At 41.5% G+C, this 15,054-nt stretch overlaps 1 protein-coding gene across 5 annotated transcripts; it reads left to right on the forward strand.

The window, feature by feature from the left end:
* The first annotated feature begins 857 nt into the window (after positions 1-857).
* Positions 858-12,613, forward strand: LOC106603114 (LRRN4 C-terminal-like protein). Of its 5 annotated transcripts, XR_001328373.2 has the most exons (4): positions 10,546-10,783; positions 11,004-11,038; positions 11,466-11,665; positions 12,240-12,613. XR_001328373.2 is itself a non-coding variant. In XM_014196358.2 (2 exons), the coding sequence occupies exon 2, from the start codon at positions 6,701-6,703 to the stop codon at positions 7,445-7,447; it is 747 nt and encodes a 248-aa protein (XP_014051833.1). In that variant the 5' UTR covers positions 858-1,105; positions 6,696-6,700; the 3' UTR covers positions 7,448-7,862. The 5 variants fall into 5 exon arrangements, 1 of the variants encoding a protein (XP_014051833.1); XR_001328370.2 differs by lacking the exons at positions 10,546-10,783; positions 11,004-11,038 and adding an exon at positions 931-1,105; XR_001328372.2 differs by having other exon boundaries at positions 10,558-11,038.
* The last annotated feature ends 2,441 nt before the right edge of the window (positions 12,614-15,054 follow it).

A 15,054-nucleotide genomic window follows, 5' to 3' on the forward strand; every position in this document is an offset into this window, starting at 1 on the left:
TCTTTAGTGTTTATACGTAGGACATGTCAGTGAAGGTTTGTGGGAGGAACTGTAGGAGGAGGGACTCATTGTAATGGCGTCACTACAGACCCAGGTTTGATCTCGGCTGTATCACAACCGGCCGTGATCGGGAGTCCCATAGGGCGGTGCCAATAGGCCCATTGTCTTCTAGACACCCAGTTCTTCTAGACACCTTTACTTGTAAGAGTGTATAGGGGCATTAGTTAACATTTTGGTTTTGTGTTTTTTATAGAACAATGCCAAAATATAGAAGAAAATAATACACTCAACCTGATTGGCTATTCTACCTTAATCCTTCTCTTGGTCCAGCTTGTGCAACTGTTTCAAAGTGTTGCTTTCTTTTGACAGTTAAGCTCAGCCTATCTCTTCAGTGGAAATAAGTAAGTATTCTATTCTGTTGAGCTTTGATTCAGAGCAGCAGGTGGGCGAGTCCAGTCAAGTTATCTGACCTCATTCAAACCCTGAACACTTGCCTCCTCCATGGTTGATGACAGCATGTGCATGTAGAACACTCTTTACCAGCCAGTGTTTGGGACAGTCATACAGCCAGTAAAGGGTGAGAAGGAGAGGTGAACCATTGAGGGGAAGGGTTCGGTGGCACTGACGCGTGTCTGAGGGTGAGAAATGTGTGTGAATCAGCCTGGGCAGCAGACAGAATCACCCCCAACCATTCACTGTGCTCCAGCCCTGACAGGCAGAAAGAGCCTTATTAATGAACAGGGCCTGCTCTGTCAAAAACTGCACATGACAATGGAATGTAATAGGAGTTACATACAGGGGCAGCAAGCGAGAGGCACACACACACACACACACACACACACACACACACATTGCCAAACCCCCATGGAACAGAGAGAGAGGTGCAGCGGGAAGAGAGGGATAGCGATAGAGCAAACGGGGGGGTAGAGAAAGCAGAGAAGGGTGGATGGGGGAGGGAGAAAAGAAGGAGGTGATTGTTGGGGAGTTAGGAAGAATGTATAAAACGAGGGCCAGAGAGAGGGGGAGAGAGTGAATGAACAGAAAGAGAGAAGAAACATTGGTGGCAAGATTTTCGAAAAGCAATAAAGGACTATCGAAAAATCAGGTAAACTGATATTTTTATGAATATGAATCAATCTAAAATTATTGTCTAGTCCTTATTCTATGTGAATTACTAAAGAAAACATTTCTAGGATGTTTTGAAGTCTATTGACACGCATCTAACTCTGTAACTACTGACATACAGTTGGGTTGGGTCGGGTTGTCTCGCTCTCACTGTTAGTGTAGTTCTACTGAACCTTACCTATGGTTGTTTGGTGTGTGCTGCTTGCTGTTATATTAGTATGTTTATTAATCCATACTTGTTTATTTAGGGAATCTGTCAGGTAGATATATTTGTATAGAATCATGGGGAGATTGCACTGGCAGCTCTGCTGTAAGTGGGACCAGCTGACAGGGCTGTTCTGGGTGTGTAAAGCCTGGTTTGAACCCACTGTGCAGATTTATTCCTCAGTGCTTCACAATGTTCCCAAAATGTTCAACCTAAAAGGGCAGCTGTGTGTGCAGAACTTTTGTAGAGTATGGTCATACTGTATGATGAACATTAAACTAAAGGATCATGAAGAATATAAAACTCGATGTTACGATTTCTACCTTTTTCTCCATTCATGTAGGCTGGGAATTCATTGTGGGATTGTTTTTTGTTTTTTGTTTTTTTACATTACAAAGCATTGTGTTTCAGATTAGCATATTGGTGTTTTAAATCACAAATGATGGTGGTGCCAGTAACCACTTCCACATTCACGTTATCCAGAGGAATTAGGGTTAAGTGCCTTGCTCAAAGGCACAGACAGATATTGCAACTTGCTCTGGGATTCAAACCAGCTACCTTTTGGTTACTGGCCCAACTCTCTTAACTGCTAGGCTACCAACCGCCCTGTGTCAATCCACGTTGGTCTGATTTATAAAAAGGGTTGTGGGAAATAAATTCTCATGTGCGATATCCCATACAGCACATGAAATCAAGCATTCTTCACAAATGTAAGAATAACAACACATTTGGAATATATACAGTACCAGTCAGAAGTATGGACACACCTACTCATTCATGGGTTTTTCTTTATTTTTACTATTTTCTACATTGTAGAATAATAGTGAAGGCATCAAAACTATGAAATAACACATATGGAATCATGTAGTTAACAAAAAAGTGATAAACATATCAAAATATATTTTAGATTCTTCAAAATAGCCACCCTTTGCCTTGATGACAGCTCTCAACCAGCTTCATGAGGTAGTCACCTGGAATGCATTTCAATTAACAGGTGTGCCTTGTTAAAAGTTAATTTGTGGAATTTATTTCCTTCTTAATGCGTTTCAGCCAATCAGTTGTGTTGTGACAAGGTAGGGGTGGTATACAGAAGAGAGCCCTGTTTGAAAAAAATACCCATATTTTTGTAAGAATAGCTCAAATAAGCAAAGAGAAATGACTGTCCCTCATTACTTTAAGACATTAAAGTCAGTCAATCCGGAAAATGTCAAGAACTTTGAAAGTTTCTTCAAGTGCAGTCGCAAAAAACATCAAGCGCTATGATGAAACTGTCTCTCATGAGGACCGCCACAGGAAAGGTAGACCCAGAGTTACTTCTGCTGCAGAGGATAAGTTCATTAGAGTTACCAGCCTCAGAAATTGCAACACGAATAAATGTTTCACAGAGTTCAAGTAACAGACACATCTTAACATTAACTGTTTAGAGGAGACTACGTGAATCAGGCCTTCATGGTTGAATTGCTGCAAAGAAACCACTACTAAAGGCCACCAATAAGAAGGAGACTTGCTTGGGCCAAGAAACACAAGCAATGGATATTAGACCAGTGGAAATCTGTCCTTTGGTCTGATGAGTCCAAATTTGAGATTTTTGGTTCCAGAATGTGTAAGGGCTATTTGACCAAGAAGGAGAGTGATGGAGTGTTGCATCAGACAACGTGGCCTCCACAATCATCCCGAACTCAACCCAATTGAGATGGTTTGGGATGAGTTAGACCGCAGAGTGAAGGAAAAGCAGCCAACAAGTGCTCAGTATACAGTTGAAGTCGGACGTTTACATACACTTAGGTTTGGAGACATTAAAACTCGTTTTTTCAACCACTCCACAAATTTCTTGTTAACAAACTATAGTTTTGGCAAGTCGGTTAAGACATCTACTTTGTGCATGACACAAGTCATTTTTCCAACAATTGTTTACAAACAGATTATTTCACTTATAATTCACTGTATCACAATTACACTGGGTCAGACATTTACATACACTAAGTTGACTGTGCCTTTAAACAGCTTGGAAAATTCCCGAAAATGATGTCATGGCTTTAGAAGCATCATCATTTGAGTCAATTGGAGGTGTACCTGTGGATGTATTTCAAGGCCCACCTTCAAACTCAGTGCCTCTTTGCTTGACATCATGGGAAAATCTAAAGAAATCAGCCAAGACCTCAGAAAAATAATTGTAGACCTCCGCAAGTCTGGTTCATCCTTGGGAGCAATTTCCAAACGCCTGAAGGTACCACGTTCATCTGTACAAACAATAGTACGCAAGTATAAACACCATGGGACCACGCAGCCGTCATACTGCTCAGGAAGGAGACGCGTTCTGTCTCTTAGAGATGAACGTACTTTGGTGCAAAAAGTGCAAATCAATCCCAGAACAACAGCAAAGGACCTTGTGAAGATGCTGGAGGAAACAGGTACAAAAGTAGCAACATCCACAGTAAAACGAGTCCTATATCGACATAACCTGAAAGGCCGCTCAGCAAGGAAGAAGCCACTGCTCAAAAACCGCCATAAAAAAAGCCAGACTACGGTTTGCAACTGCACATGGGGACAAAGATCGTACTTTTTGGTGAAATGTCCCCTGGTCTGATGAAACAAAAATAGAACTGTTTGGCCATAATGACCATCGTTATGTTTGGAGGAAAAAGGGGGAGGCTTGCAAGCCGAGGAACACCATCCCAACTGTGAAGCACGGGGGTGGCAGCATCATGTTGTGGGGGTGCTTTGCTGCAGGAGGGACTGGTGCACTTCACAAAATAGGTGGCATCATGAGGAAGGAAAATTAGGTGGATACATTGAAGCAACATCTCAAGACATCAGTCAGTAAGTTAAAGCTTGGTCGCAAATGGGTCTTGTAAATGGACAATGACCCCAAGCATACTTCCAAAGTTGTGGAAGATGGCTTAAGGACAACAAAGTCAAGGTATTGGAGTGGCCATCACAAAGCCCTGACCTCATCCTATAGGAAATCTGTGGGCAGAACTGAAAAAGCGTGTGCGAGCAAGGAGGCCTACAAACCTGCCTCAGTTACACAAGCTATGTCAGGAGGAATGAGCAAAAATTCACCCAACTTATTGTGGGAAGCTTGTGGAAGGCTACCAGAAACGTTTGACACAAGTTAAACATTTTAAAGGCAATGCTACCAAATACTAATTGAGTGTATGTAAACATCTGACCCACTGGGAATATTATGAAATAAATAAAATATGAAATAAATCATTCTCTACTATTATTCTGACATTTCACATTCTTAAAATAAAGTGGTGATCCTAACTGACCTAAGACAGGGAAATTTTACTAGGATGAAATGTCAGGAATTGTGAAAAACTGGAGTTTAAATGTATTTGGCTAAGGTGTATGTAAACTTCCAACTTCAACTGTATGTGGGAACTCCTTCAATACTGTTGGAAAAGCATTCCATGTGAAGCTGGTTGAGAGAATGGCAAGAGTGTGCAAAGCTGTCATCAAGGCAAAGGGTGGTACTTCGAAAAATATATTTTGATTTGTTTAACACTTTTTTGGTAACTACATGATTCCATATGTGTTGTTTCATAGTTTTGCTGTCTTCATTATTATTCTGCAATTTAGAAAATAGTAAAAATAAAGAAAAACCCTTGAATGAGTAGGTGTGTCCAAACTTTTGACGGGTACTGTACAGATATACATACAGATGTACAGTGGATTTAAAAAGTCTACACACCCCTGTTAAAATGCCAAGTTTTTGTCATGTAAAATAATGAGACAAAGATAAATCATGTCAGAACTTTTTCCACCTTTAATGGGACCTATAACGTGAACAATTCAATTGAAAAACAAACTTAAATCTTTGAGGGGGAAAAATAAAAAACTCACAATAACCTGGTTGCATAAGTGTGCACACCCTTAAACTAATACTTTGTTGAAGCACCTTTTGATTTTATTACAGCACTCAGTCTTTTTGGGTAGGAGTCTATTAGCATGGCACATCTTGATGCAATATTTGCCCACTCTTCTTTGCAAAAGCTGTCAGATTGCGAGGAAATCTCTGTGCACAGCCCTCTTCAGATCACCCCAGAGATATTCAATTGGATTCAGGTCTGGGCTCTGGCTGGGCCATTCCAAAACGTTAATCTTCTTCTGGTGAAGCCATGCTTTCGTGGATTTGGATTGTGCTTTGGGTCGTTGTCGTGCTGAAAGGTGAACTTCCTCATCATCTTCAGCTTTCTAACGGACACCTGAAGGTTTTGTGCAAAAATTGCCTGGTATTTGGAACTGTTCATAATTCCCTCCACCCTGACTAAGGCCCCGGTTCCAGCTGAAGAAAAACAGCCCCAAAGCATGATGCTGCCACCACCATGCTTCACTGTGGGCATGGTGTTCTTTGGGTGATGTGCAGTGTTGTTTTTGTGCCAAACATACCTTTTGGAATTATGGCCAAAAAGTTCAACCTTGGTTTCATCAGACCATAACACATTTTCCCACGTGCTTTTGGGGGACTTGATGTTTGTTTTTGCAAACTTCAGCCGGGCTTGGATGTTTTTCATTGTAAGAAAAGGCTTCCGTCTTGCCACCCTACCCCATAGCCCATTCATATGAAGAATACGGGAGATTGTTGTCACATGTAGCACACAGCCAGTACTTGCCAGAAATTCCTGCAGTTCCTTTAATGTTGCTGTAGGCCTCTTGGAAGTCTCCCTGACCAGTTTTCTTCTCGTCTTTTCATAAATTTTGGAGGGACGTCCAGTTCTTGGTAATGTCTCTGTGGTGCCATATTTTCTCCACTTGATGATGACTGTCTTCACTGTGTTCCATGGTATATGTAATGCTTTGGAAATTATTTTGTACCCTTCTCCTGACTGATATCTTTCAACAATGAGATCCCTCTGATGCGTTGGAAGCTCTCTGCGGACCATGGCTTTTGCTCTGAGATGCAACTAAGAAAATGTCAGCAAAATCCTACTAGAACAGCTGAACTTTATTTGTGATTAATCAGAGTCACTTTAAATGATGGCAGGTGTGTAATGACTTCTATTTAACATGAGTTTGAATGTGATTGGTTAATTCTGAACACAGCCACATCCCCAGTTATAAGAGGGTGTGCACACTTATGCAACCAGGTTATTGTAAGGTTTTTATTTTTCATTTTTCTGCCTCGAAGATTTCAGTTTGTTTTTCAATTGAATTGTTCACATTATAGGTCACATTAACAATAGAAAAAGTTCTGACATGATTTATCTTTGTCTCATTCTTTTACATCACAAAAACCTGGCATTTTAACAGGGGTGTGTAGACTTTTTATATCCACTGTATGTCTCCAACCAAATACCTTTCATAAGCAGATCCTTTGTCAAACCCTCTCTAATGGAGTGTTATTTTCTATCATCTTCAGATGCCATGTCCGCCAATAAGGATTGTCCACCTCCACTGATAATCCTCTTACTGGCCCTTCTTATTGGCTCCTCCTCCTTTGCCGCACCTTCTGACGTCTCATGGACCAACCACACAGCCACCCTGCCTCTGAGGCCAAACAGACACACGTACGACCTGTTGGAGCTCCACTCAGACGAATACTACGATACGTTTACTGATCCACCCAGTCACCCCCCACCTGCCCCCTCACAGGGCACCAATCCTCAACCCTGTGACTATGACCCCTGCCGGGAGCTACAGCCTCCCTGTGCCCAGCTGGCAGCCTCCAGCGGCTGCCTGTGTCCAGGGGTGAGTGGGCCCCATGCGGCCCCAGAGGCTCCCTACCTGAAGAGACTGTCTATGGACGGTTCAGGAGTTGTGGTTCAGTGGTGTGCACCATTGTCTTTCGTAACCCATTATGAGGTGGTGGTGGGTGAGCTGGAGCCCTTGGTGTTTGGTGTAGACCAGAGGAGTGGTACTGTGAGGGGGATGGGGCAGGGGGCAGAGGTGTGTGTGGTGGCGGTGAATTATGCAGGAGTCAGTGAGCGTCAGGAGGGGTCCTGTACGCTGTATGAGCCCCCTGGGGACAGCAGTGTGGCCCTCAAAGCTGGGCTGATCGGAGGGGCCCTGGGGCTCCTGTTGCTCCTCTCACTGGCTGTCCTGCTCTGGAGGCACAGGGCTCGGAGAAAAGCAGATGCCAGGATCACACAGGCCACAGAGGAAACACTATGAGAGGACTGAGGGGAGGCTATGGTAGAGGCTGACTCAGGGGTGGCTATCCAGGGCTGAGAATAGAGACATTTTATTCCTACTCTTATGGTTAAAAATAAAAGCTATGCAGGAAGGCTCTTTTAGTCATAAGTGTCACACCAAGTCGACAGATATTTAGACCTCATGAGCTCTCCTAACCAGTTAAGAGTTACCGGCAGATGTCTTGATAATAGAACAATGCAGTGAGTCAGTGGTTCCTCATGTGCCACATGCAATTGCTTTGGAGTTGTTAAAATACTGTTTTGATATTTCTATATGATCAACCCATAAATAATCTAGACCAACATGCAACAGTACCTCTCGCGCTTTTGACAATGATTTCACATGATTTCACAAATACTTAGGCTCATAAATAAACATGTTTTTCTTTCAATTATTTAAATTCCTACATCATGTTATTTCAAGTTATCCATTTGTAGAGCAACATCACCTTGAATTTTAGGACTCCTTTAGGTATTAAAAAAAATATCGATATAAAACATTGAATTCGGCCTTTACTACTCAAGCCCATAGAAAGGCATTGAATAACGCATTCATGAATGTTAAAAAAAGATATTATAAAGAATAAGGTTTTGAAGTGTCTAGTATATCTAGTAGATATAAGAAAGCTCAGGAAATACACTACATGGTCAAAAGTATGTGGACACTCAATCTATCAGTCAATCAATCAAATGTATTTATATAGCACTTTTTACATCAGCAGATGTCACAAAGTGCTGTACAGAAACCCAGCCTAAAACCCCAAACAGCAAGCAATGCAGAAGTAGAAGCACGGTGGCTCGGAAAAACTCCCTAGAAAGGCCAAAACCTAGGAAGAAACCTAGAGAGGAACCAGGCTATGAGGGGTGGCCAGTCCTCTTCTGGCTGTGCCAGGTGGAGATTATAAGAGTACATGGCCATTTAAGGCCAGATTGTTCTTCAAGATGTTCAAACGTTCATAGATGACCAGCAGGGTCAAATAATAATCACAGTGGTTGTAGAGGGTGCAACAGGTCAGTACCTCAGGAGTAAATGTCAGTTGAAACGACTGTAAAATCATCAAGATTAATTGTCAGATCCAACAGCAGATCTCTTTGTTTCTTGGGACCTAGAACTAGCGTCTCTGTTTTGACCAGGTTTAAAAGCAAAACACTTGCCGCCATCCACTTCCTCATGTCTGAAACACAGGCTTCCAGGGTAGACAATTTTGGGGTTTCACCATGTTTCATCGAAATGTGCAGCTGTGTGTCGTCCGCATAGCAGTGAAAGTTGACATTGTGTTTCCGAATGACATCACCAAGGGGTAGAATATATAGTGAAAACAATAGTGGTCCTAAAACGGAACCTTGAAGAACGCTGAAACTTACCATTGATTTGTCAAGGGACAAACCATCCACAGAGACAAACTGATATATTTCAGACAGTGGCAAGAACATGTCCGTGTAGATCACTTAAGGTTTCTAATCTCTCCAAAAGAATGTGGTGATCGATGGTGTCAAAAGCAGCATTAATGTCTAGGAGCACGAGGACAGATGCAGAGCCTTGGTCTGGCGCCATTAAAAGGTAATTTACCACCTTCACGAGTGCAGTCTCCGTGCTATGATGGGGTCTAAAACCAGACTGAAGCATTTCATATATACATTATTTGTCTTCAGGAAGGCAGTGAGTTGCTGCACAACAGCTTGTTCAAAACATTTTGAGAGGAATGGGAGATTCGAATAGGTCGATAGTGTTTTACATTTTCCAGGTCAAGGTTCGGCTTTTTCAAGAAAGGCTTTATTACTGACACTTTTAGTGAGTTTGGTACACATCCGTTGGATGTGTTATTATGTTCAACATAGGAGGGCCAAGCACAGGAAGTAGCTCCTTCAGTAGTTTAGTTGGAATAGTGTCCAGTATGACGGTTGGACGGTTTAGAGGCCATAACTATTTTCATGAATGTGTCAAGAGATAAGGATTAAAAAAACTTGAGTGTCTCCCTTGATCCAGGTCCTGGGAGTTCTGTGCAGACTCAGGACAACTATGCTTTGGAGAAATACGCAGATTCAAAGTGGAGTCCGTAACGATTGTGATCTTTTCATCGAAGAAGTTAATGAATTTATCACTGCTGAAGTGAAAGCTATCCTCTTTTGTTGAATGCTGCTTTTTAAGTTAGCTTTGCGACAGTATCAAACATTTATTTAGGATTGTTCTTATTCTCCTCAATTAGTTTGGAAAAATAGAATGATCGAGCAGCAGTGAGGGCTCTTCGAATTTGCACAGTACTGTCTTTCCAAGCTAGTCGGAAGACTTCCAGTTTGGTGGCGCACCATTTACTTTCCAATTTTCTGGAACCTTGCTTCAGGGCTCGGTATTTTCTGTATACCAGGAAGCAAATGTCTTGTGACAAATATTTTTTGTTCTTAGGGGATCGACTGCATCTAGGGTATTACGCAAGGTTAAATTAAAATCCTCAGTTATGTGGTTAACCGATTTTTGTACTCCGACATCCTTGTGGATTAGGATATTGAATTTGAATGGAATAATTTTGAATTTGTAATGTACAAATTTAATCATTAAATTCCTAAATTGAACTTGTATTTCATGATCTGAAACTTAATTGAATGAATATTGCATTCAGATTAAAAATAACATTTCAATTTAATTCAATATTCAAATTCAATATTTATATATTCAGTTTCAATATGATAGCTATCGCAGTCATTTTCTGTGTTTACAAGTTTACAAACTATTATTTCAAGTTGACCAAAGTTTCATCATTTCTCAGATCCATTCAGATCTAGTTTTCAAATTCAGTTTTCAAATTCAGTTTCTAAATTCAGTTTCTAAATTCATTTTCAAAACTGCTCACAACATCTGGGTACTTTGACAGCCAGGAAAAGTAGAGGAACAATGATCAATCTTATTCCCTTCCAACAATGATAAATCTAACTCCCGCCACTCGGGCTCTTAGACAGACACTGCATCTCAGTGCAAGAGGCGTCACTGCACTACCTGGTTCGAATCCAGGCTGTATCACATCCGGCCGTGATTGGGAGTCCCATAGGGCGGCGCCCAATTGGCCCAGCGTCGTCCGGGTATGAATGTGTTCTTAACAGACTTGCCTAGTTAAATGTAAGCATTTTTTTTAAACTTCCAACCAATCGCAAAGTAAAACAGGCAACCACCTGACCTCGTTAATGGCTGTTACGTTGACTGTATTGGCTGGCAAGAGACGTTAGTGATCGCTGAGCAGTTATTTTAACTAACTTCTAAGGAAGGGAGTCGTTTTTGATATTACACCTGATCAAGCACAATGTGGTACCGCCACTGTCAATAGTAAGTTTTAACTGTCTGTAATTCTTTGATCACTCGCGACGCTAATTAGTGGAACGCAGGATAGGGGGTAACGTTAAGCTAGAATGGGTAAAAATAAATTTAAACAACTTGCAATCGCGTTGCTAATTTAGCTTCTCGTCAACTGCAATGTGAACTCTTGGGATAACTAAAACTAGGAGAAACTGTAACACATTTTATGTTGAATTTTATTTCATCTGAGGAACCAAAACGGCACAAAACAGGCTTCTTATGAAGGTAGGTAACTAGCTGTACTAGCAACAGTTTACCCCATACCATGGCCTAGTTAGCCAGATCCAGATGTTGAGATATGTTATTAACATGCGGCCATACAGTAACATGTGAACGCTGTTTTTTTGCAACCAGGCTGTGCCCTGCCTCCTAGAGTTTGTTTAGCAGACAAATAAAGATACACACTCCAACTCAGTTTAAAGTGGGGAAAAGTGGTAGGAAATAATGTGACTTCCTCCAACAGCTACATCATTTGGGCAGCTGTAAAGACCAATTAGCTTGAAAATTTGGTGACGCTTGTTAAATAAAAGTCAGATGAATCTAACCAAGCCAACCCCCTATGTATGTTAATTTGGCTGCTGATCCAGCCTCTCCAACTAGTGTGTGTACATGAAATATTATAATGATATTTGTTTCTTCTCCTTCGCTGCAGATGTAAAGGACACATTTTGCGTCATGATTAATCTACAGCGGTCAAGTAGATGGAGGTCTGCCGACGGTCAGGCGCAGAGTCTGATGCTGCTTACACTCAAGGATGGGTACACTTCACCCATCTGGACTTCCTGGGGGACACTTAGACCATGGTAAAGCTAGGACGATATGGCCACACCTTCATCTCCAACTACAAGACCAGTAAGTGTTCCTTGTCAAAAATCCCAAGGTTTACACCAGTGTCTCTCAATCCATTCCAAGGGGACCAAATAAGCAATCAGCTGAACAGTCAGTCCTTCCTTATCCTCTGCTTCCACCTTGTGGTGCATTTATTTATATGTGTTGCTTTACAATAAGATTGACAAGCTAAGATGGAGGCTTTGAGTTATGATTTGATTAAAGCTGAGATCATCTGCAAAAGGTGAAACAGCATCACTGGTCGCTTCAGGTGCATTTCTTATTGTTATGTTAATCAAACAGAGGAGAGGAGCATCCAGCGTTGTGGTAAAAAAAAGTTGTAGTACATACTCTGCTGTTCTCAGTGTACAATGATGTCGAGGGGGGGAAAAAAAACAGGGTTTCATTGTTTAAAGTAACGTCTTTGCCATTTCCGTTTGCGATATAAAAGTTTCACACCACAACTTATTTAAAAATCCGACCCTTGAAGTCCTCTAAGAATTTATTGACAAACACTGATTTAGATCACGTGATTAAACTACTGTTATAAGATGCCTTTGGGGAAAAAAAAGATTTGACACAAACATCATTTGTTTAGCTTTTCAGGAAGTTGATCAAATGCACAATGAGCCCAGAAGACCCCTCCCCCCTGCAGTGCAACCACCAGTCCAAGCACAAAGTGGGTTAAGTCCAGATGGAGAGACACCCCAGACCTCCAGAAGGAGAGTCCATCCCAGTGGGAATAATCAGGCGAAGGAGGTATCAGCCACCGAGTCTGATCCGTCTGCAGTTGTTGGGATGCTACCAAGACTTCAATCGATGGCCGAAAGTGGACATTCAGCAACTGCTGCTGAAATATCTTTTTCAAGATTTAAATAGCGACTGAGAATTTGAGAGAGCAGAGATATTGAAATGGTGAATAATGTTTGTATGTATTCATTGTGCATACATGATTAAATCGATTAACCTACAGTTCTGACTCATTACTCTGTACTTTTTTATTTTAATGGATAAGTAACAATAAAATAAAATAATGCATGAGATTGAATTCAATAGATAATCAATATAGGCTACAAAAAGTTGACATGCTAGTTTCTGAAACAATTAGGACTACAGCAAGATGGTGTTAGTGTGACAGTGATTATTGGAAAAGGTTCCACTGCCAGCTGACTGCACCCTCAGGCGAGTTGAAGTAGTCCTTGTTCTCGTCTCTGAAATTCTTGGCTTCACTGGCGTAGTTATTGCTGGAACATACCGTGATATCCAGCATGGACTCTGTAGGAGCCTTGGCGTGCCACTGGCTGGCACCACCACTCCACTGCCCACTTCCTCCCTGTACAACTGGAGGTGAGTTCAAATCCAATTATTTGTGGATTTTGATTAGTGCTTGGGGTTATTGCCTTCCTGGAAGATCCACTTGTGGCCAAGTTTAATCCTTGGCAGAGTCAACCAGATTGTTGGCTAAAATATCCAGGTACTGGGTAAAGTCTGAGGGTGTACGATGTTGTAATTGTGATGGCAACCACGTTCCCAATTCCCCAGAGTGTCCGGTTAGGGTAAAGGAGTATGAAGTGTCAAGGGTCAGGGCTATACAGCAGCTCTGCTACACAGAGGCACATGAAATAGTTGGAGTGAGTGGAGCTGAAGATATGGCTGTGGATGCCCCGTTGACTGTGGAGATTCAGAGTGTTGTTCAACAGTTGAGGGAAAATAATATGCTGATTGTGAAGAAGGTGGATGTTATGGTGTTTATTGCGCATGTGATTAATTGTACTGCACAAAGGAACAAAAAGTCTAAGAAACTGGACATAATAGTATCTGCTGCTCAAAGGTTTTTGGGTTTCCAGGACTTCACTGCTGAAACATGGCAAAGAATACTCTCTGAAGATGCTCTTCTTTCTCAGGCCCAGAGCCTGTAGGGATGGGCGTTGGCAGTTGAATCTGAATAAAGGAGTACATTGAATTTAGTAAATGATTTGGTCTGTTAAACAGCCAAAACACTAGCTGGCAGCCAGGGTTGGGGAGTAACAGATTACATGTAAGGGATTACATCCAAAGATTATCCGGCATCCAAAGATTATCCAACTTCAATAAACGCTTGGAGGTAAGGATGAGAGCAGTGTAGTCTACGGCGATACGGATATCACTTATTGATATCTACATGGCGCATTGGTGTGACACTGCTGCTCTCTCATTTAGCTATTTGCGCCTTACGGGTCGTGGTTGTTGTGGATGGCTGTTCAGAAATCGAAATGTGTATTTGAACTCAATGGTTGAATTCAAGAAGCTTAACCTGCCTATCAATCATTGTTTTTGAAACCAGTGGACAGCCAGTGAAAAATGTGCTCTTGCAACAGCTGTATAGTGCGGATCCCAGCCTGTGGGATAAAAGTGGGGCTTTTATTGCGCAATCTAATTCATGCTGATCATTTTTTTTATCCATAGGCCTAATGGACATGCTCAAACTCGGAACACTTTTGAGAGACTTAAAGGGGAAATCTGCAGTTGCTCCATCCATTTTTGGACTTATAAATGATATATATTAATGTAAAGATAATTTCATTATATATGTAGTAGAAAGCGATGGGTTAGAAGAAGCCTACACAACCAACACATAAAGTAAAATGTATCATTCATATGGCCAGCTATGTAAACTTTACCCTGTAATAGATGTTGTTCAATTGGTAACAAACATTTGTCTTCTTCTGACACGCTGCCCAAACAGGATGCGTCGCATGCGCAAGCAAAATAAATGTACACATGTTATTCAATCATTGCAACCCCACTGCTTGTGCACGCCAACGAGGGTCTGCGTTGCCAGTCGCTAAAATAGAAGTTGCTTCTATTTGTGACACAGAACGAGATGCAAGTCCTGCCTTTCCCATCTCCTCATTGGCTTTTAGAAGCATATACCCACGTGCCATCTCCTCATTGGTTATACCCACGTGGGTGATTGAAAGATGAACTGAGGTCGGTTGTGGTAATACACCTTATTATGAAAGTTAGTTGCTATATAAAGTCCAAAGAAGAAGAAGAAGCCTGGAAGGAGGAGAGATGACTAGACACGATTCGGTTGACCGTTTTTATGTGTGGATTAGTTGTTGGAGTAGAGGACCTTGTGCATTTCAAGTAAAATAACAACTCAATGTTTATATCCCAGGAAAAATTTGCAAGCTAGCTAGCTAAATTGGACAAATTAGCTAGAAACTGCAAGCTAGCTAGCTAAAATGCCATAAATGTTTCATGCTTTTTGACCTGTCCCCAAATTAATATAATTGGTTCAGAGTTTGTTTTTGATATTTCAACCTGCATGTCGTGATCGCGTTTGGTGTGGGGACAATCAATTTGCGCACGGTTTGGGCATGATGTAATGCCTCTTAAAAGGGAAAGTAATCTAAAAGTAACAATGTTAT

Source organism: Salmo salar, chromosome ssa04 (assembly GCF_905237065.1).
Source record: "Salmo salar chromosome ssa04, Ssal_v3.1, whole genome shotgun sequence".
NCBI lineage: Eukaryota > Metazoa > Chordata > Actinopteri > Salmoniformes > Salmonidae > Salmo > Salmo salar.

Excerpts from the sequence above, each read along its gene's own strand:
- LOC106603114 (XM_014196358.2), top strand. The coding sequence starts at position 6,701 with ATGTCCGCCAATAAGGATTGTCCACCTCCACTGATAATCCTCTTACTG.